The sequence below is a fragment of the Pantherophis guttatus genome, chromosome 7 (genome assembly GCF_059756535.1).
Source record: "Pantherophis guttatus breed Tessera chromosome 7, ASM5975653v1, whole genome shotgun sequence".
Classification (NCBI taxonomy): domain Eukaryota; kingdom Metazoa; phylum Chordata; class Lepidosauria; order Squamata; family Colubridae; genus Pantherophis; species Pantherophis guttatus.
The window spans coordinates 87,827,944-87,851,379 of record NC_142069.1 but is presented as its reverse complement, the minus strand read 5'-3'; the positions used below and the strand labels follow the sequence as shown (position 1 = coordinate 87,851,379).

Here is a 23,436-nt window from a genome sequence, read left to right as displayed (position 1 = left end):
TGACCGTTGTTGTGTCCCAAGATCACGTGATCCCCTTTTTTGCGACCTTCGGACGAGCAAAGTCAACGGGGGAGCCGGATTCACTGAGGGGCCCGGTTACTGACTTATCAGCTGCAGCGATTCACTTAGCAACTGAGGCAAAGAAAGTTCGTAACATGGGGAGAAACTCACTTAGCACGTGTGTCTCACTCAACAACGGAAATTTTGGGCTCCGTTGTGGTCGTAAGTCGAGGATTACCTGTTAATGGCCTAGAAAGAGAAGAGCTCTCTTTCTTTTATGCCTTTTCTTCCCAGTTTCACAAAAATTCAAACCCAAGCGTTTTTACCACCGTCCGCAAATGCTGTTGCCGTGATGATGGGAACCGCTACCATAATCAACCCGCTGCTACTCCAGACGTATTTCATCAGGAACTGCTCAAGCATGATGTACCATAAGCGCTTGGACAAAATGATGTTCATTTGCTCTTCCAGAGCTTTGTAACTTTTCTGAAGTTGGGACATTTCCACCTGCAAATTTAAACAAAAATAAATCATCCAAATTCTACAAGAACGTCATCTGTCAGGACACCCCGCAAAAAAATTGATCAGACGTGCCCTTGCAGGTGGTCCTCGACTTACAACAGTTCATTTAGGGACCGCTCAAAGTTACAACGGCACCGAAAAAAGGGACCCAGGACCGTTTCTCACACTTACGACCGCTGCGGCATGCGATCCAAAGTCAGACGCTTGGCAATCGACTCGTATTTATGATGGCTGCAAGGGGGTCACATGATCCCCCTTTTTGCGGCCTTCTCCCAAGCAAAGTCGATGGGGGAGGCCCGATTCACTTAACAACCGTGTGACTAACTCAACAACGGCAGTGATTCGTTTAGCAGCTGTGGCAAGGAAGGTCGTAAAACGAAGAGAAAAATTCACTTAGCAAGGGTTTCACTTAGCAGCAGAAATTTGGAGCTCAAATGTGGGTGTGAGTCGAGGATTACCTGTACGTGTGTTTTTGTGTTTATAAAGTAATGGCCAAAATTGTGGAAACCTTTTCGGGAAAAGTGTATTTTTGAGGTTTGATACCTAATAACGCCACTTTTTTGGGGAGTAGTTTAAGATAATCCTATTCCGCTGCTGGAATGGCCTGGGAATAGCCCAGACCTTCACCCAATTGAAAATCTATGGAGCCGACTAAAAAAACTTGTTAGTCAGAAGCGACCCAGCAATAAAACCCAGTTAATAGAAGCCATCATTCCATCTTGGTTTCACATGATAACAGCTGCAGAACTCAAAGACTTGGTTCACTCCATGGGAAGACGTTGTAAGGCTGTAATTCATGCTAAAGGTTACCCCACTAAGTATTAACTGACATGGGGATCATTTTTGTATATCTCGTTTTTTCCTACCTGTTTCACTTTTCTTCTTTATGCTGTATCTGCTATTCTAATAGCAAATCCTTCATGAAAGTTATTGCATTACATTCTTGATTCAATTATCTTTCCATTGATATATAATGTTACGGTACTACATCCCAAAAAAGTGGTGTTGTTAGCTAGTTTTGGAAAATACACTTTTCCTGAAAGTTTTCCGCAATTTTGGCCACTACTGTATTTGTGCAATGATATTTCATCCTTTGGTGTAGAATAGTGACTCTTCCTTCTAAGTCTGCAAGGCAGAGGCTTTTTATGATCGATTTCCAAATAGCTGAATCAAGTAAAAAGCGTGGATCTTAACTTAAAAGACATCCCTTCTTGGAAGGAGCTTCATACAAGAAGCGCATCACTCACAAAGCCAGCTCTAAAATCTAGCACTGCGATTTTTATGCGCCAATAGATTTTTTTCCATTTGAATCTAAGACACCTTGATATCTGATGTCTATGGAGATTCTCGGTCATCCAAATCATGGTTGGTTTCTTTCTTTCTTTCTTTCTTTCTTTCTTTCTTTCTTTCTTTCTTTCTTTCTTTCTTTCTTAGTTCGATTTATATGCCGCCCTTCTCCGGAGACTCAGGGCGGCTTACAATGCGTTAAGCAATAGCCTTCATACTTTTGTATATACCTGCTTAGTAGGGCTTTCGGCCCCCCCTAAGCTTATTGCCCCCACAATCTGGGCCCTCATTTTACCTACCTCGAAAGGATGGAAGGCTGAGTCAACCTTGAGCCTGGTGAGATTTGAACTTGCAGTAATTGCAGGCAGCTGGCAGCTAAGTGCTACTTTAGCAGCACTTAGTCCACTGTGCCACCAGCTCTATGAGATGAAGAAACTTCTTGGATGAGAAGCAGAGGTGGGTTTCAGCAGGTTCTGACCAGTTCTGGAGAACCGGTAGCGGAAATTTTGAGTAGTTCGGAGAACCGGTAAATACCACCTCTGACTGGCCCCGTCCCCATCTATTCTCTGCCTCCCGAGTCCCAGCTGATTGGGAGGAAAAGGGGATTTTGCAGTAACCTTCCCCTGCCACGCCCACCAAGCCACGCCCACCAAGCCACACCCACAGAACCGGTAGTAAAAACGTTTGAATCCCACCACTGATGAGAAACTAAACTTCTTCAAAGAAAAACCATAAAGTCCAGTTGCCTCTTGGAAAAAAAAGCAGCTTTAGGTAATAAGCTCTAAAGACCTTATTATTTCACCAGGTGGGCCTGGCCTAATTTTCTCCCTCTTTTATAAAAGATTTTTAATTTTTTAATATCTTTTAGTATTTTATATATTCAAATTTTAAAATTGGTTTTAAATAGTTTGGGGTTTTAATTTGTCTGGGCCAAAACTATTTAATTTGATTTTAATTCTACTTTTAAATTTTGTATGTATGTGTTTTATTGTTTGGCTGTGCACTGCCCTGAGTCCTTCGGGAGTAGGGCGGTACAGAAATCAAATCAAATCAATAAATAAATAAATAAACTTGATATCTGATCCAGACATTCTAGGTATCAATACATATTATGATAGTCAAGAAGCAGTTGCAGATAGAGATAAAGATTCCAGAGAAGAAGGTGGGAGGCAAACTATAAAAAGTATAGCAACTAAAGTATTGAAGCGGGCAAGAGACGATGGATAGATGAGCTCTTTTTTTGTAGTTGTTCTGATTTGCTTTTCCTTTTCTCTCGTCTTTTTTTTTTTTCTTTCCTTTTTTTTTTTAGGTAGGTGACACGATTAGAAGTTAGGTAGGATAGAAAGAAAATGTAAAAAGTGATATGACCAAAAGTTAGAATAAGTGATAGAAATAAGAGAAGTGGGAAGGTTAGTGTAGACGCTTTTATATAATAAAATAAAGTAACAATAAGAGAAAACACAGAATAATTGAACAATGACAGATTGCAACTTGCTATAATTGTGTATCATTATTAGAAATATATAAGTTGACTGAATGTAATAACTATGATTAACTTTACTAGTTTTATTTGTATTAGAATGTATGACATTCAGGTGCCACACTCTTCACGCATTGATTTGATTTGTTTGTAAAAAAAATAAAAAAAACATTTTAAAAAATACATATTATAATCCTAAGGGATTTGAAATCCATTACTCTTAATGAGCATTTTATAAGAATAATAGCAAATAAACACATTATTTTTAGGGGTGGAAGGAATACTTTCAAAATGTAGGATAAGGTATTTTACTTTTGTTAAATTTGCTTCGTCTATCTTTTATTTCATCATCATATTATATAATCACAAAAATTATATATGCTACCTAATAATACAATGGAGATCTTAATGCTAAGTATTTCGTTTCAGACTGAAAGTATTGTCACATAGCTACTGTTTTGATATGCTACGCAGCGGCTTTTTTAATGTTACAATAATTGGATAAGGTTAAATAATGCTATGCTTGCATTAGTGATGTCCAGTATTGATAGAATTTTTACTGCTTTCCTCTTATTTTCAATACTTTAAACTTTCTAAATGATAGAATTTCCCTGTTTAAAAATCACATGACACAAAATATTATTGCATTTAAAAAAAATTCTCACTGCAGTCAGCTCAGTGAAGTGTTTATCCTGAAATGAAAAGGTACAGGATTACAACAGACTGGTTGGGAGAGTATTTAAAGGGCCTCTGTAATCAACTAAATGTCTACATTAGAAGATTAATGTGCAAATTACAGAGATGGGTAGAGGAAGAATAATTAGTAGGGAACCCACAGGAAGATAACAGATTAGAGTACATTCTTCACTCAAAGTCCACACAGCTGCTTTATAGCCACAGCTTGAAGAGCCTTAGTGGCGCAGCAGACTAAAGTGCTGTTAAGTAACACCAGCTGCCTGCAATTACTGCAAGTTCAAATCTCACCAGGCTCAAGGTTGACTCAAGTCTTCCATCCTTTCGAGGTAGATAAAATGAGGACCCGGATTGTTGGGGCAATAAGCTGACTTTGTATAAAAAAGAACACCGCTTGGGGAGGGGGGGCCCGAAAGCCCTACTAAGCAGGTATATACAAAAGTATGAAGGCTATTGCTTAACGCATTGTAAGCCGCCCCGAGTCACGGGAGAAGAGCGGTATATAAATCGAACCAATAAATAAATAAATAAATAAATAAATAAATAAATAAATATTGCTTAACGCATTGTAAGCCACCCTGAGTCTCCGAAGAAGGGCGGCATATAAATCAAACCAATAAATAAATAAATAAATAAATAAATATTGCTTAACGCATGGTAAGCCACCCTGAGTCTCCAGAGAAAGGCGGCATATAAATTGAACCAATAAATAAATAAATAAATAAATATTGCTTAACGCATTGTAAGCCACCCTGAGTCTCTGGAGAAGGGCGGCATATAAATCGAACCAATAAATAAATAAACTGCTGAGAGAACAGATATCCTGCTGGTAAATTTAATTTCTGTAAAGAAAATACTTTACAGTATTTTGGGGGGGTGGGGAAGGGTTTACCTAACAAATTCTAACCTACGATTGCCTTCTCCTGCTCTCTTCCGAAGAGCTCTGCTAGGAATTTAAAAAAAAAAAACCCACACAATTAATATTGCTAACCAAGCAGAGAGAAAAGAGCCAATTTGGCAATCTCTAGATCAGCGTTTCTCAAACTTGGCAACTTTTAAGTTGTGCGCCCTTCAACACGCTGGACTGCGGAATTCTGGGAGTGGAAGTCCATACATCTTGAAAGTCCCAAAGGTGCTTTTTCAAGAGGCAACTGGACTTTCTGGTTTTTCTTTGAAACGTTGCCAGAAAGTCCTCTTGAAAAAGCACCTTTGGGTCAGCCATGACTGAGAATCTCCATAGCCATACATCTTGAAAGTTGCCAAGTTTTGCCAAGTTTATAGCATTGCTTTAGGTCTTGGATACCACATTAATTCAGTGGGGTGGGTTTTTTGGGGTTTTTTTTGCCCTGAGCAGATGTTCCAGATCATCATCTTCGTTTAACGACCCCATAATCCCTTGCGGGGTGGAGTCAGGGCAACTGAAAGGAGCTGAGTGTTTTACTGGCCAGATGCCCTTCCTGTCACCAATGAGGAGTTTTGTTCAGCAGATATATTCTCATCGTGCCCAGAGAGAGAAATATCTGCCTCTACCTAGGATCGAACTCACAGCCTCCTGATGGTGAGGCGAGAGCTCCACCTCCACCTCTAGGCCACCGCACCACTCCAGCAGATGTTCCAGGGAAAAAGCCTACCAAGAACTACAGCAGCAGCAACAAAACCACCTTAGGTCAGTGGTGGGTTGCCCCCGGTTCAGACCGGTTCGTAAGAACCAGTAGTAAAAAACTGGCGGGAAGCCCCGCCCACCACCCCAGATGTCATCATCGGCGATCTGCACATGTGGAGAAGCGTGCGATCCCGTTGCGAACCGGTAGTAAAGGTAAGTAGAACCCACACCCTGCCTTAGATTCCTCTCTTTCCCTCCGTCCATCCCTCTTCCGTCCTCTTACCTTGTGCCCTCTATAGAAGGCGATCTCTTCCCCGTTGGCAATGATCCGCGAGTGGAGGTAGCGCAGGTAGCCCTTCCGGTGGGCCTCCTCCGCCACCAGCTTTCCAAATTTGGGGGAGCAGGCTCTCAGCACTTTGGCCGTGGTGTAGACCACCAAGCCGGCCAGCAGCGTGGGTCCCACGGGACTGGCCCCCCTAGCTTGGGCCGTCCGGATGAGGGTGTAGGAGGTGAGCCCCACATCCAGGATGGGCTTGGTCAAGTTGGAGTAGAGGTGAGCCACCGACTGGGAGAACATCATGATGTCCTCGGTCAACGACTGGTCGGGGTTGGCCAACCTGCCGTCCATGTTGGTCACCTTGTAGTAAGTCTGGTGGTCGAAGTAGGTCAGGTAGGCGTGATCCACCAGGCGGGTGCGGCAAGCCAGAGCCAGCTTGCATTCCAGGTAACGGATGGCGCTGTTGACGAAGGTGGCCGGGATGGCCACCAGCAGCCACTTGAGCAACTTGCAAGCGAAGCTACGCGGACGCTTCTCCACGATGCTCTTCACGATCTGACCATCCAGCCTCGCCACATAGATGGAGAGGAAGGTCCTGGAGACCAGAGCCACCGAATGAAGGCAAAGCCAACCGCTTTCCGGGCTGACCAGCCTCGGGAAGAAGATCTTGCGCAGAGCCAAGAGCTGCCGGAGGAACTGCGCATTGGCTGCCGGCGAGGCTTTGCTGCTTACAGCCGAGCCGGGCCCTTGCAACGATCCGGATGCTTCTTTCTCCTCCACCTCCATTCGCTTTGCAGCATCTTCCGATGCCCGGACGGTCCGTTGTATCGAACCCGCCCGCCGCACCAGCCGCTTGCAAAGCAACGGCCAGAGGATTTTCAGCCCGTAAGCGGCTGCAAGCAAAACGGCAGCTCTCTTGGCGGCGCTCGCTCGGTTCCAGCGCCCAGCTCGCCCGGGGACGCTTGGCAACGCCGGGCTCATCGTCCCCCCCGGTTCCGGAGAGACCCGCAGAGGCGGGCAGGGAGGCAGATCTCCGGCTTGCAAAGAAGATCCCGCTCCGGTGCGATCGCAGCCAAGCTCCACCTCCGCCGTTCATTGGCCAAGCCGGCAAGGTCGCTCCAGTTTCCCCGCGAGCAGCAGATGTTGCGGGCCTCCGGCCGTGGGAAAAGCAGAGCCTGGGATGCCGGGAGCGGCGGGGACGCAGGTGAGGAGCTGCGGGGCTGCTTCTTTTGCTTCCCCTTTCCAGAATGGGGGTCCACTAGCTTGCCTGGTTGCTTTGCAGCTGTGTTTTCTCAGCCTGGGCAACCTGAAGTGGGGTGGACTTCAAGTCCCAGAATTCCTCAGTTCAGCATGCTGGGGGGGGGATTCTGGGAGTTGAAGTCCAGGCATCTTAAAATTACACTGGCTGGGGAATTCTGGGAGTTGAAGTCCATCAATCTGAAAAGCATGCTTGTTGGGGAATTCTGGGAGTTGAAGTCCAGGCATCTTAAAATTAGACTTTGCTGGGGAATTCTGGGAGTTGAAGTCCGTCCATCTGGAATTACACTGGCTGGGGAATTCTGGGAGCTGAAGTCCATCCATCTGAAAGCATGTTTGTTGGGGAATTCTGGGAGTTGAAGTACATCCATCTGGAATTACACTGGCTGGGGAATTCTGGGAGTTGAAGTTCAACCATCTGAAAAGTATGCTGGCTGGGGAATTCTGGGAGTTGAAATCCAGACATCTTAAATAAACTGGCTGGGGAATTCTGGGAGTTGAAGTTCAACCATCTGAAAAGTATGCTGGCTGGGGAATTCTGGGAGTTGAAATCCAGACATCTTAAATAAACTGGCTGGGGAATTCTGGGAGTTGAAGTTCAACCATCTGAAAAGTATGCTGGCTGGGGAATTCTGGGAGTTGAAATCCAGACATCTTAAATAAACTGGCTGGGGAATTCTGGGAGTTGAAGTTCAACCATCTGAAAAGTATGCTGGCTAGGGAATTCTGGGAGTTGAAATCCAGACATCTTAAATAAACTGGCTGAGGAATTCTGGGAGTTGAAGTCCATCCATCTGGAAAGCATGCTGGCTGGGGAATTCTGGGAGTTGAAATCTACCCATCTGAGAGCATGCTGACTTGAGGGATTCTAGAAGTTGAAGTCCACCCATCTTAAATTACACTGGCTGAGAAATTCTGGGAGTTGAAGTCCAACCATCTAGAATAACACTAGCTGGGGAATTCTGGGAGTTGAAGTCCAGACATCTGGAATTATACCGGCTGGGGAATTCTGTCTTGTGTCAGAAATGTAGGAACTAGGAAAGGGGAAATTATGAAGTTAATACTTTAAAATTTTAAAAGCTTGAATAAAATATAGATTTATATTGCTCTAGCCCAGTACTGGGCCACATTTGCAGTGAATATCCTCATCCTTAGGGAGAAAGCCCCATTTTCCCATTTAATCTTCAGTTCTTTAGGTCATAAACTGAGGACTACCTGTACAGCTATTCCTAACAACATAGTCCCATCTTGTAAAAAATAGTACTAAATGCAGGAAGTCCTCGACTTATAACAACAATTGAGCTCAACATTTCTGACACTGAGTGAAACATTGGTTAAGGGACTTTGGCCCAGTTGTGAAATCCAATTTTTTTTACTACTGGTTCTGTGGGCGTGGCTTGGTGGGCGTGGCAGGGGAAGGATACTGCAAAATCTCCATTCCCACCCCACTCCAGGGGAAGGATACCATAAAATCTCCATTCCCACCCCACTCCAGGGGAAGGATACTGCAAAATCCCCATTCCCACCCCACTCCAGAGGAAGGATACTGCAAAATCCCCATTCCCTCCTCACTCCAGGGGAAGGATACTGCAAAATCAACATTCCCACCCCACTCCAGGGGAAGGATACTGCAAAATCCCCATTTCCTCCTCACTCCTGGGGGAAGGATACTGCAAAATCCCCATTCCCACCCCACTTTGGGGCCAGCCAGAGGTGGTATTTGCCGGTTCTCCGAACTGCTCAAAAGTTCCACTACCAGTTCTCCAGAACCTGCTGTATCTTACTTTATAACCTAATGAAATGTTTAAAACAATAAAATAATAATAATAATTTTTAAAAATCCTTCCTCACTTCTCTTCCGCCCCCCTTTCCCCCCGCACTGCTTTCCTATTTTTTTGACTTTTGACTTGTATCTTATCTTATAACCTAATAACATGTTTAAAACAATAAAATAATAGTAATAGTAATTAGTCACTTTTTTCAGTGACATCGTAACTTTGAATGGTCACTAAATGAACTGTCGTAAGTCAAGGACTCCCTGTGCTTTTGGTTCAGCTACAATCAAAGAAGTTGGGGCTGGAAGAAACAATTTTAGAAATCAAGATTTATTTTTTCCAGACAAAATGAGACAAAGCAATTATTTCTGACGTTAATACAGCATGGCATTTACCTACCTGGAACTTCTGACTTGCATTAAATAGTTCAATGAAGGCTCAGGTGTTAACAATACCCCAGAGGGGTAATTATCATCAGGGGAAAAAAAGAAGATATATATCTGTATATTTCCATTCACGAATGATGGAGACATATAAACGTCTATTCTGGTTTATCAGCTAAATAAGAATCCATGTCAAAGCTTAACGCTGTCTCCTTTTGTAAATTTATCATTTGAGGACTGATCAACACAACACAAAAAAGTGACATTTTTTTTGCAGATAGTCCTCGACTTACGATCATTTGCTTAATGACCATTTGAAGTTACAACAGCGCTGGAAAAAAAGGGGGACTTATGACCGTTTTTCTTACTGATTGAAACATCCCCGTGATCATGTGATCAAAATTTGGGCAACTGGCTCGCATTTATGACGGTCGCAGTGTCCCAAGGTTACATGATTCCTTTTGCGACCTTCCGACTGGCGAAATCAACGGGGAAGCCAACTTAACGACGGCAGTGATTCGCATAGCAACTGTGGCAAGGAAGGTCGTAAAACGGGGGCAAAACTGGCTTAAACAACTGTTCATGCTTAACAACTGAAATTTTGGGCTTCCTTGTGGTCCTAAGTCGAGGACTTCCTGTACATCTCAAAAGTTAGCTCTCTAGATTATTTCCTCTGATTATTCTTCATATAAATATTTTTCTCCTGTTGTTTGTTATGGGCAAGTGTGTTTAGCTACAAGCATTGCTTATTTATTTTTTACTTATTTTTAATCAGATTTTTACCTGCCTCAATAGAATCTTGGTGGCTCAGTGGCTTCTAAATGCAATAAATTAAAAATGCAGACTTACAGAAAGACTAAAAAATCATATGATGGATTTTATTAAACAGAGGGATACCTCCAAAGCTGGTAAATCTGCCAGTGCTACCAACCCAACCTCCGTTCTTCGTCTTTCATAAGAATTTCCTCTTCCTGATCATAAAACGGGTTTCTGATCCCTTGAGCTGCTTATTTCCAGCCCTGGGATTAGGAGCCTTGTATTCAGAAGCTACAAGGGATTATCCTGCTCAGGACTCAGAAACAGAGAAGCGTTGAGGGATGAGAAACATGCTTTTTATTTTCTGCTGTAAACTAGATAGATGATAGATAGATAGATAGATAGATAGATAGATAGATAGATAGATAGAGACTGTAGATGATAGGATAGATAGATAGTTATACTGTCGATGATAGATAGATAGATGATAGATAGATAGATAGATAGATAGATAGATAGATAGATGATAGATAGATAGATAGATAGATAGATAGATAGCGATACCGTAGATAGATAGATAGATAGATAGATAGATAGATAGATAGATAGATGATAGATAGATAGATACTGTAGATGATAGGATAGATAGATAGTTATACTGTCGATGATAGATAGATAGATAGATAGATAGATAGATAGATAGATAGATAGATAGATACTATAGATGATAGGATAGATAGATAGATAGTTATACTGTCGATGATAGATAGATAGATAGATAGATAGATAGATAGAGATACCGTAGATAGATAGATAGATAGATAGATAGATAGATAGATAGATAGATAGATGATAGATAGATAGATACTGTAGATGATAGGATAGATAGATAGTTATACTGTCGATGATAGATAGATAGATAGATAGATAGATAGATAGATAGAGATACCGTAGATAGATAGATAGATAGATAGATAGATAGATAGATAGATAGATAGATAGATAGATATAGATACTGTAGGTAGGTAGTTAGGTAGATAGATAGATAGATAGATAGATAGATAGATAGATAGATATAGATACTGTAGGTAGGTAGTTAGGTAGATAGATAGATAGATAGATAGATAGATAGATAGATAGAGATACCGTAGATAGATAGATAGATAGATAGATAGATAGATAGATAGATAGATGATAGATAGATAGATACTGTAGATGATAGGATAGATAGATAGTTATACTGTCGATGATAGATAGATAGATAGATAGATAGATAGATAGATAGATAGAGATACCGTAGATAGATAGATAGATAGATAGATAGATAGATAGATAGATAGATGATAGATAGATAGATACTGTAGATGATAGGATAGATAGTTATACTGTCGATGATAGATAGATAGATAGATAGATAGATAGATAGATAGATAGATAGATAGATAGATACTATAGATGATAGGATAGATAGATAGTTATACTGTCGATGATAGATAGATAGATAGATAGATAGATAGATAGATAGATAGAGATACCGTAGATAGATAGATAGATAGATAGATAGATAGATAGATAGATAGATAGATATAGATACTGTAGGTAGGTAGTTAGGTAGATAGATAGATAGATAGATAGATAGATAGATAGATAGATAGCCATATCACTTAGACTTATATACTGCTTCATTGTGCTTTACAGTACACTTTAATGATTCAGAGAGTCAGCATATAGATATAGATATTTGGGTAGAAATAAAAGTCTTAGATTGAAAACAGAGTAACACTTGTAAAATTTAAAGACACATCATATTTTAGAGACCAGGCCTTTATTCTGAAAAAGACCAGGAATTTATTCTTCAATCAATAAAGTAGTTGCTAGCCAAGCTGCAATGATCAAGGGCACTGGATTAAAAATTTTTGTCTTGCCTTAGGCAGGAAGCCAGTTCGGCGAGTTTGTGCCAGTCACTCTCTCTGAGCCCTGGAAGGAAAGCAATGGCAAGCCATTTCTAAAAGTGTTGCCAAGAAAATTCAAGCGACTTCTACAGGCCATCGCCAAGAGTCAAGACTGACTTAAAGAAGCATTTGTGCGCATGCCACACACATATACAAATAACATGCAAATAAAATATATTATACAGGTTCCACAGCTTGGCTAGCACCTACTTTATTGATTGAAGAATAAATTCCTGGTCTTTTTCAGAATGAAGGCCTGGTCTCTAAGATATGATGTGTCTTTAAATTTTACAAGTGTTACTCTGTTTTCAATCTAAGACTTTTATTTCTACCCAAATATCTATATCTATATGCTGACTCTCTGAATCATTAAAGTGTACTGTAAAGCACAATGAAGCAGTATATAAGTCTAAGTGATATGGCTCTCTCTCTCTCTCTCTCTCTCTCTCTCTCTCTATCTATCTATCTATCTATCTATCTACTCTACAGTATCTATATCTATATCTCTCTACAGTATCTATATCTATATCTCTCTACAGTATCTCTCTCTCTCTCTCTCTCTCTCTCTCTCTCTCTATCTCTATCTATATATCTACAGTATCTATCTATTTATCTATCTACCCACCCACCCATATCTATCTATCCACCCACCCACCCATCTATCTATATCTATATCCATCTCTCTCTCTATCATCTACAGTATCTATCTATCTATCTATCTATCTATCTATCTATCTATCTATCTACAGTATCTATTTCTATCTATCCATCTCTTTGTCTCTCTATCATCTACAGTATCTATCTATTTATCTATCTACCCACCCATATCTATCTATCTATCTATCTATCTATCTATCTATCTATCTATCTATCATTTTTTATCTATCCAAAATCATTTAGGGATGAGCAATATATTAATTTACAAAATAAGTGCCTAAATTAATACATCCTGATCCTATTTACTGTAGATCCTGTCTCATACTTTTTTACTTTTTCATCTGCTTTTCCGTTTAAAACGATATAAAAGATAAGGCCCTCCTTATTCCATCTGTTTATTAAATCAGCCGTGTAAGCATGTTTTACTTGGTTGTCTTTCCTGTTTTATTGAATAATCAATAACTCCTTCTATATTTGGAATAGAATTACGACTAATGGGCGTCCGTCGAAAATAAATAAAAAAAGATTGATGCAAGCTAATTGTGACCTTTAGCTTCCTCCTGTTTAAATATTAAACTCTGGGAAAAATGCAGCATTTAAAGAAAAAAGTTTAAAAATTTACATTGAAAAAATTGGTAAGGGTAATTGGTTTGGGAAGAGTCAGGAGCATCAAAAAGAACAGAATATTTCATTTTTTACAGGCCGGTCCAAACTATGGGAAGAAAGAAAGGAGAGAGTGCATTAATAAAGTACTGTACATACATTTTAAAAAATCCAATTAAACAATACAGTTTTTATTCCTATCTTACCCATTCCTTTGAATAACCCTGATGCAGATACGGACAGGGGCAGATTTAGCAAAGTACATACTTAACTTACAGAGAGTCCTTGATTTTACCACCACAAATTGCGACCTCTGTCATTAAGCAATGCAGTTGTTAAGTGAGTCATCATGCAACCATGGGCAATTTTGCCATAGTCACTAAGTGAATCCCGTGGTCATTAAGAAAATCCATCTCATCCCATTAATTTTGCTTGTCAGAAGCTCTCTCTGGGAGGGTGGCAATCACTTGGATCCAGGACGCTGCAGCCACCATCAGTAGTACCCTGGTTCCCAAATTTTGATCACATGACTGTGGGAACACTTCCACGGTTATAAATGCAAGGACTGGTCATAAGCCATTTTTTTTCAGCAGTCATAAATCGCCAAATGAACAGTCATAAGTCAAGGACTACCTGTACTTTTTTTTGCAATGGATTCATTTGGCTTACTCAAATGGGAATTTTTATATGAGGACTCCAGCGATGTGAAATACATCTAGCAAGTTCCATTGATTTGAGAGACAGCAATCAGACTGGCCTATTCCAGGAGGAGCCTTCCGCATCTATAGCATAGCATAGCATAGCATAGCATAGCATAGCATAGCATAGCATAACAGCAATAGAATAGAATAGAATAGAATAGAATAGAATAGAATAGAATAGAATAGTGAAGGTTCCCCTCGCTATGTGCTAGTCGTTCCTGACTCTAGGGGGCGGTGCTCATCTCCATTTCAAAGCCGAAGAGCCAGCGCTGTCCGAAGACGTCTCCGTGGTCATGTGGCCAGCATAGACTCAACGCCAAAGGCGCACAGAATGCTGTTACCTTCCCACCAAAGGTGGTCCCTATTTTTCTACTTGCATTTTTTACGTGCTTTCAAACTGCTAGGTTGGCAGAAGCTGGGACAAGTCACAGGAGCTCATCCCGTTACGCGGCACTAGGGATTCGAACCGCTGAACTGCAGACCTTTCAATCGACAAGCTCAGCGTCTTAGCCACTGAGCCACCACGTCCCAATATAGTATAGAATAGAATAGTACAATTAATATACTATAGCATAATATAGCATTATGTAATATAACATAATAGATATAATAATATATATTATAGCATAATATAGCACAATAAAATACAATATAGCATAATATAATAATACAATATAGAGTAGCATAACAACGTAACATAACAATATAATATATATAATACAATAATATATAATACAATAATATACCATAACACACACACACACACACACATATGGAAGAAGTTGTGTTGATATGTGACTGCTTGAATTATTTGTAAAAATAATAAAAGGTGGGATACCAATAAATAAATAAAATAAAATAAAATACGATTTCCCCTCTGTAGGTGAGATCAGCCCCAGCCGTGTTGGCATTTAGTAAATCTGATCGATGATCTCCATGCCCCTGGGGAGGAATCCACCCAGATCTTTTTTTTTTTTTAAGTGGGGGGGCTTTAAGGGACCCTGGATTTTCTCTGGGGTGGTGGGGGCTCAGCCTCTCCGTAAGGACCCCAAAGGGAGGAAAGGATATTAACAGGGATTCGAATTCAGCCCCTTCCCTTGCAAGGGGTTGCAATTCTATGCCTGTGCCATGGAGGGAGTTTGGTTGCAAGTGATTTTGCTTGCAAATGCCAAACGGGGAATCTGGAAAATTTGGCTCGTGCACCTCGTTTTTGCAAGCCCTTCCCCAATTCTTTGTTTCTCTTCTCTTCCTTCCCACCACCCATTTTGCTCCTTTTCATTGCCTCTATTTATTTATTTATTTATTTATTTATTTATTTATTTATTTATTTATTTATTTATTTATTTTTAATTTTTCATTCCTGAATTGTTTACTGAGGCCCCGGGTTCAGGAAGAGGCTGACAGCCTTTCCCTCAGCCATTCTTGTGATCCCCACTGGATTTGTGGGGGTTGATATTTCCCCTCAGGGGCTGCCTCTTTTCCTTCCTTCTTTCTTTCTTTCTTTTTTCCTTTTCCTTCTTTTCAGGCCGGTGGCCGTCTGGGTGGCCTGCCTGTCAGGGGTGGCATTGGCAGGACGAAGGAAAAATGAACTGGGTTGGGGGATCCCGGTGAGTGAAGCCAAAAAGGCCTCACAATGACACAACTTTTTGTTGTGAGGGGACATATTGTCTGCTTTTAAGGTTGACACTCTTCTTCCAGGCTGGGTTATTTTATTTTATTTTATTTTAATTTAATTTAATTTATTTTAATTTAATTTAATTTAATTTAATTTAATTTAATTTAATTTAATTTAATTTAATTTAATTTTTTATTTTATTTTATTTTATTTTATTTTATTTTATTTTATTTTATTTTATTTTGTATCCAGCCTTTATGGATTTCACAAACCATCCTAAGGCCGTGAATGTATCCAATACGCCTTCCTTCCTCTTCTGATTTGATTTATTTATTTATTTTGTTTTATTTAGAAAATTTATATTGCCGACTCAAGGCGGCTGACAAGGACACAAAAACCCAATATAAAAGAAATGAAAATAATTTAAAAAGACAAATAATAAAATAATATAATAACCCCACCCCAATGATATTATTTTATTAATTGTCTTTTTAAATTACGTTTATTTCTTTTATATCGGGTTTCCCCCACAACATCAATACAAAATAAAACGATTTTTTTTTTAAAAAAAATTCCAATTATTACACTTCAAGGCCTGCAAAGTAGTATGACAGGCGTAGAGGAAAAAAAAAAAGGAATAATTTCCTTTGGATTTTCAAAGCTGTGGTAGATCTTTCCCTTTTGAACTTCTGCCTGCTCTTCAGGATTATTATTATTATTTTTAAAGCCAGCTCTGTTCGGGCTGGATAAATTCCCCTGTTTTATTGACTTCCCTGTTCATTATATTCTTTTTTTTTTTTTTTTTTTTTTTGCAAGGCAGGGAAATGCAGTCCATAAATATTTAAAAGTATTGGCATGAGGGAAACAAGGCACCTAGGAAAATAAAACCCCTCAGATTTCTCCATTTTGAAGTCAGATCAACACCTCATGGCCTCCATTATGGTCTATTTTATGGGGATATTCATCTCTGTCCCAAATCCACAATATCTCTGGTTCTTAGACTCATTTTTCTAAAATGCTAATTTTCCAAAAACAACCAAACATATCTCGGTATCACAACAAGGAAATGTAGAAATAGGAAACTATAATGTTAGTGATAATACATCCATGCTTTTAGTAGTCATCCTTCCTTCTTCTTCTTCTTTTTTTAAAAATATTATCTTCCCAACCCAAAAAGTAATGGAAACTTTGTCTCAGAGATTTAAAATCTAAAAATGATGTATTTATTAACGCGTAAATATATTTGATGGTAATAAGCTCTGTTTGTGATGCAAATCGGTAGCTATAATTGAGATACATATGCCTATTTTAGACAATTATTTTTTTTATTTAGTTTTTTAAAATTGTTTTAATTGTAGTGTGCATTTTTTAAAAATTGTATGCTGGCCAGGATCATTGAGTGAAATGGGCAGTTATAGACATAGAATGAATGAATGAATGAATGAATGAATGAATGAATGAATGAATGAATACCTACCTACCTACCTACATACATACTTACATACTTACTTGCATTCATGCATGAATTCATACATCATAGTGAATTTTTATGATGCCAGGTATACATTAATAGCAAATGATGATTAAAATAATAAAATAATATGCAATATTTATTATGCTAATCATGCCAATCAATAAACATAGGATGCATATGTCTGTTTACTTTGGATAAATAATAATTTTGTTTCATACTTTTATTTAGTTTGTTTATTGTTTTAAAATGGTTATTGTTTTTTAAATGTTTTCATTGTTTTAATTATATGTATTTTCAGTTGCAAGCTTCAGGTTCATTGGTTGAGATAGGTGGCTGTATAAGTTGAACAAATAAATGCATCATAATGAATTATGCCATGCATATATAAATAGCAAATTATTACAGCAGGATAATATGCAAGATGCATAATAAATAAATATGCAATATTTATTTGTTATGCTAATCATGCTAAACAATCATCGTAAATTGAGATATTTTATAATAATACCATGCAGGAATTAATTCTAAATTAATACATTATGTTGAATGCAATAATATAATATGCAATATTTACTATGCTCATTGTTGGCATGAATTGTTATCATAAATTATACATGATGAAAATCTGTGATGATAATAATAGAAGCTAGTTGGTATAGTAGTTAAGATATTGGTAGAGCAGTTTGTGATCGTGAAAGCTGTCTGGGTGATTTTGGCCCAGTCACTCTCTCAAAAGAACCTACTTTGCAGGGTTGTTCTGTCAAAAATGGGAGGTAGGAGTATTAAGTATGTTTGCCACCTTGAATATAGAGATGGGAAAGAGAGAAAGATGGGATAAAAATCTAATAATAAGAGCAATAGCAATAAGGAAAGAAAAGGCCTGAAAAAATGATGCTGTAAACAGAACAGTTCCGAAAACATCTAACAATATTATTCAAATATTCTCACTTCTTTGAAACCCTCCCTTCCACCCCACAAATTTTAAGTCTTCAGAATTTTGAATTAAGTGGGCAAGAAATTTAATCAAAGGAAAAACACACCATTAATAATAATTTCTGATTTAGTAGTTGAATTTTATAAACTGTTCTAAAAATGCTTCTTCTTTTCTCTCTTCCAACTTCTAGCCGAAGAATCATGCTTACCAAAGAGAGAAGAAAACAGAAGGTAACTATTGATTACACTTTAAAAATATATGTGAGCTAGCCAGAAATCTTCATCATCCTCATTGTTGTCATCACAATAATTTTATAATAAAAAATTTATGAACCAAATGCAGAAGTTTGCATATTCTATAACGATGGAGCCATGGTAGCTATTTTCAGATATATTGAATGCTGTTTTAAAATCATAATCATTGTTGTGCACATGTTTAACTACTAGATCTAGGAAGATCCAGGAATCTACTATAAGATCCTGAGTGATTTTTGACCCATCACATTTCTCTCAGTTTAACTACAACAGAAGGTTGCTGTTGTAACCTTCATGTCCATGTTATTTCCAAGAGGAAAAGTCAATAATCAATCGTATCAATATATTTGCTAGAGAGGATATATATCTATATATCTATATATAACTATATCTATCTATCTATCTATCTATCTATCTATCTATCTATCTATCTATCTATAGATTTGTTAGAAGGTCGCAAAATGTCCTATATGAACATATATGTATAGATAACTGCTACCTCTTCTCAATAGGATTTTTTTGAAAAGGAAAAACTTAAGTCAAAGATGAAGTTACTGGGAGTATCTCCTTTGAAAAGCTCAGCTGTCAGTTTGGACCTTCTCAATCTCTACGTTGTTAATCAGATCTCTACAAAGAAAGAAAATGCTGGTAAGTACAAATTTCACAGACACAGTTTAATTTTCAAAGACTAGATTAGAGAAGAATAGAATAGAATAGAATAGAATAGAATAGAATAGAATAGAATAGAATAGAATAGAATAGAATAGAATAGAATAGAATAGAATAGAGCTGGAAGAGACCTTGGAGGTCTTCTAGTCCAGCCCTCTGCTCAAGCAGGAGAATTTATAAAATCTCAGACAAATGGTTGTCCAATCTCTTCTTAAAAACCTCCAGTAATGGAGCACCCACAACTTCTGGAGACAAGTCATTCCACTAGTTAATTGTCCTTACTGTTAGGAAATTTCTCCTTAATTCCAGGTTGCTTCTCTCTTTGATCAGTTTCCAACCATTATTTCTTGTCCTGCCCTCTGGTGTTTCGGAGAATAATTTGACCCCCCTCTTCTTTGTTAGGACATCACCAAGTCCTAGCTGCCCTATAGCCTCAGTATTCATTTCATCAAATTTCAACTGTATTTTTCATCCGAACTACAAGTTTGCTGCTGTAATTAGAAGTAGAAATTGGGCACAAAAAGCTGTAACCCATAATATCCTATTTGCCAATTGCTAGTGGGAATTAGAGCTGTACAATCATTTGAATTCAGTTCCAACAAGGTGCTTTAGAACACAAGATCATGAGTAAAACAAATGTCTACTTTGCATAAAGTAGCTGTCTTTTTTTCCCTAAGATCTCGTGGCAATTACCACCAGGCAGGAAAAGACACAGTTGCTTTTAAAAGTTGGGGACAGGTGCTATGTTTGCATTTCCAGGTAGCCCTTAGTACCTATTTGGTTCTGAATCTGAAAAATTGGCCAGGTTCTGCGCCTTTAGATATAAATATAGAAATACAGAGATATAAAGATTAGAGATAGAGAGACAGAGATATAAAATAGAGGGCTAGAGATAGATAGATAGATAGATAGATAGATAGATAGATAGATAGATAGATAGATACTGTGTTCCTCTTTAACTCATGGTAATCTTGCTAATAATCTTCATTTTAATTACAGAGAATATTCGAAAGCCAATTCATGTAGATATTAACAGAGAAACTAAAATTCCTTTGAGAAAGCAAAATGTAGATTTCCCCAAGTCACCAGAATGCAGACCAGCTAAGCTGTCCCTTGATGACATCCAGCACAGGTGCATAAAATGTCAATTATCTTTTCACATTTTAGTAAAATGCTTTCATTTCTGTCATGGGCTGCATTTTCAAGTGCAATTTTTTTCCCCCAGATAACTGTCACTGCCAATTATTTTCCCATCGTATGCTTAAAGTACTAAGATTTCCAGATCATTTCCTTTTTGCAGGTATTGCCTTGCATTAAAATTGATGTGAACCTATAAAGAAGGATGAAATGTAATGAAATCTTAGGGCTGTTAATAGCCATAAGATATACTGTAGTCTTCATTAAAAATCTCAAACATTTCCATGTATCTAAACTGGGTGTCGGCAACGTGCGGCTCCCGAGCTGCATGCAGTTCTTTCATCCCCCTACTGTGGCTCCCTGCCACTGGCCCCGCCCCTTACCCTCCCACGTACTCATTACGTGGCCTGAGAAGGTAAGGGCAACGGTGGGGATAGAGACTCGCTTCATATTCCAGAGTGGGAGGAAAGTGCCCCTGTACTTGCCTCATCTCGCGGGCGCTTCTGGCACTTCTTGGTGCTGCGTGCATTTCGGTCGCTCGGGGAGTCGCACGACTTTCTCTCCGCCTCGAGACATTGGCCCGGCCCAGCTGCGGCTGATGCTTTGCATTGTAATGAGCTCGAGGAGGAGGAAGGGACCCCATTTCCCCCATTGTGAAGCACACTAAATTTAAGTGTGCCGCACAAGGCGCTGCGAGAGCAGCGAGCAGGCCATGGAGGTGGCGAGAGCAAGTTGCAAGTCTAGAGCACTGGCCCAGCCCGGCTGCGGCTGAGCCACAAAACCCAGGTAGGCATGGTTGGGGGGGGTTTCATGTGACTGGGTGGATGTGACATTGAGTTGGCCACGCCCAGCCAGGTTTTGTGGCTCCTGGTGTTTTCTTTTCTGTGGGAAAACAGGTCCAAATGGGTCTTTGAGTGTTTAAGGTTGCAGATCCCTGTCCTAAACTCATGAGAAAGTAGATTACAGGACATCAAGTTGCTATCAACTGTTAAATGCAAACTTGCTAGTTCAGAACTTTCAACCTCATTTCTCTTTATGGAAAGTTAGAAGCAACTAGCTATACATTCTTAACTAAAAACTTGCAAGTTAATTTGCTGATTATCTTCCTCAACAATCCCAGATTTAGACCACAGGTAGTCCTGTAGCAATTTCTATTGCTAAGCGAGAGAGTTGTTAAGTGAGCTTTTGCCCCATATTGCAACCTTTCTTGCCACAGTTGTTAAATGAATTGCTGCACTTGTTAAGTTAGTACCATGGTTGTAAAGTGAATCTGGCTTCCCCTATTGACTCTGCTTGTCAGAAAGTTGCAAAAAGTGATCACATGACCCTGGGACACTGCAACCGTCATAAATATGAGTCAGTTGGCAAGTGTCTGACTTTTGATCATATGACCATGGGGATGCTGCAAAAGTCATAAGTATGGTCATAAGTCACTTTTTTCAGTGCCGTTGTAACTTCAAACAATCACTAAATGCAAAATCACTAAGAGCCTTGATAGTACAGTGGTTTAGTGCACCCTGTTATTAACACAGCTGCCTGCAATTTCTGCTGGTTCGAATCTCTCCAAGGCTCAAGGTTGACTCAGCCTTCCATCCTTTCTAAGGTAGGTGAAATGAGGACCCAGTTTGTGGGGGCAATAAGCTGACTTTGTATAAAATATACAAAAGTATGAAGGCTATTGCTTAACGCATTGTAAGCCGCCCTGAGTCTCCGGAGAAGGGCGGCATATAAATCAAATAAAAAAAAAAAAAATGAAAGGTTGTAAGTCAAGGACTACATGCCCTTACTGTACATAATATAATAAAAAGATAACTTGCTCACTTTTGTACAAGTATGGGGTATTTATTTTAGGTAATCCTCTCACAAAATGGATTTTGAACCCACAACACGGTTGTTAGTCTTGATGTTACTCCCAGACTCTTCCTATTGTATCAGATCTAAAGGAACATTAAATTAGTTAACTATTAGCAGAATTTTATGCACATTTATTTAAAACTGGAGACAACAGGATTTAAATCTAAGTAGAGCTGAATAGGATTATCCTACAGAAGTAAATGTTTTAAATTTGTTTCAAAACAAATTTGCCTCTACCTGAAAATGCATAAATCATATGTTGTTTTTTTTAAATACACCAATGACTTACTTTGCTTTTTAAATTATTTTCTTCATAGAATACAAGAAGAAATCTTGGATAGTAGAAGAAAATACCTCTCTGAAAAAGCCAGCATTCATTCTGAAGTAAGGTCTTTTCAGGAAAGATCGATCACTTGTATCTCTGTGTCAGACATAACACAATGGTTTGAATTTATGGCATGAATTTTAGAGCAATTCTAATGTCAGCTTGTAGAATAGAAGACTTTTAATATAAGCCTCGTCTTCATTGTAGAGCTCTAGTCAATCACCCTTCTCAAAACAATACTAAAATGATATACAAATCCATCAGTAAAATAAAAGACACCCCCCCCCCAAAAAAACCTCCCAATAAAATACAGGATATAAATTCCTTCATGCATATTACTAGACAATTCCATGAAGTAAAAGAATAAACTGTTTCAGTTCGCCAGTTCTTCTCTAAAGAAAAAAGGTATTCCTATCATTAAAGTCAAAAAAGTTTATAAAATGAACAAATTTCTTAGAAGATGTCTAATCTGTCTTGAAGCCTTTTTCTAATGTATTGACAGGAGTTAGGATCTTCTTGGCCAGTAAATAATAATAAAGATGAAGACTTCTGGCTTTCTATGACAGCATACAGGCCAGAAGAATTCTCTGCATCAGATTCAGAAACACCCGTTGGTCTATATTTCCAGCAACTGACTAGGTAAAAATAGATTATTTATCAATTGTATTGCTGTACTTTTAAATGCATAATCTGTGGGGGAAACCCCTTGCTTTGTAATAGTGTTTTTTCCATGTGAATCTATATATATAAAAGCGAAATACCACTCACGCATCATCACAAAATCTCCAGAACTGTAAAGCCTACAAATTTGAAATTTGCCACATATGTTTCTCTTGGCTTCTAAGTGCTCACTAAGAAAGGATTTTTCGAAATGACCGTCAGAGCATTAGTATTTCCTATATTATTTTTAATAAAGTTACAGTTTCTTATAAAAAGTGGGGGTTAATCACTTATTATTTCATTTTATTTCACATAAATATACAATTATATTGTTGAAATCTTATGCTATTGTTTGAGATTATATGCAGGAAACAGATCAAGCTATAGTTTTCCTCAGTCCCCAAAAAGTGACTTGATGTCAGCACTCCAAACTATATTCGTTCCAGTGCTGACATAAGGAGGAGAAGAGGGGGCAGCTGGCAAGAGGACATTTGATTTTTCACCTGCTTATTTTCCCTGAAGATAATATCACCTAGGAGATGGACTGGGAGGGGGGACATTCCTGGGA

General features: G+C 38.7%; 2 protein-coding genes across 2 annotated transcripts in view; one reads left to right on the top strand and one right to left on the bottom strand.

Moving 5' to 3' along the window:
* ABCD2 (ATP binding cassette subfamily D member 2) overlaps nucleotides 1–6,843 on the bottom strand; it is a 37,258-nt gene extending 30,415 nt beyond the window's left edge. Inside the window, exons 1-2 of the mRNA XM_034419077.3 lie at nucleotides 5,869–6,843; nucleotides 327–507 (exon numbers count right to left, since the gene is read on the bottom strand). Coding sequence (XP_034274968.2) covers nucleotides 327–507; nucleotides 5,869–6,843 — 1,156 coding nt within the window. The remainder of the gene's footprint in view (nucleotides 1–326; nucleotides 508–5,868) is intronic.
* Nucleotides 4,091–23,436, top strand: part of REDIC1 (regulator of DNA class I crossover intermediates 1) — a 30,715-nt gene continuing 11,369 nt past the window's right edge. The window contains exons 1-9 of the mRNA XM_087874334.1: nucleotides 4,091–4,094; nucleotides 5,571–5,648; nucleotides 5,885–6,600; nucleotides 6,660–7,066; nucleotides 18,160–18,199; nucleotides 18,736–18,871; nucleotides 19,892–20,024; nucleotides 22,201–22,267; nucleotides 22,711–22,847. Coding sequence (XP_087730460.1) covers nucleotides 4,091–4,094; nucleotides 5,571–5,648; nucleotides 5,885–6,600; nucleotides 6,660–7,066; nucleotides 18,160–18,199; nucleotides 18,736–18,871; nucleotides 19,892–20,024; nucleotides 22,201–22,267; nucleotides 22,711–22,847 — 1,718 coding nt within the window. The remainder of the gene's footprint in view (nucleotides 4,095–5,570; nucleotides 5,649–5,884; nucleotides 6,601–6,659; nucleotides 7,067–18,159; nucleotides 18,200–18,735; nucleotides 18,872–19,891; nucleotides 20,025–22,200; nucleotides 22,268–22,710; nucleotides 22,848–23,436) is intronic.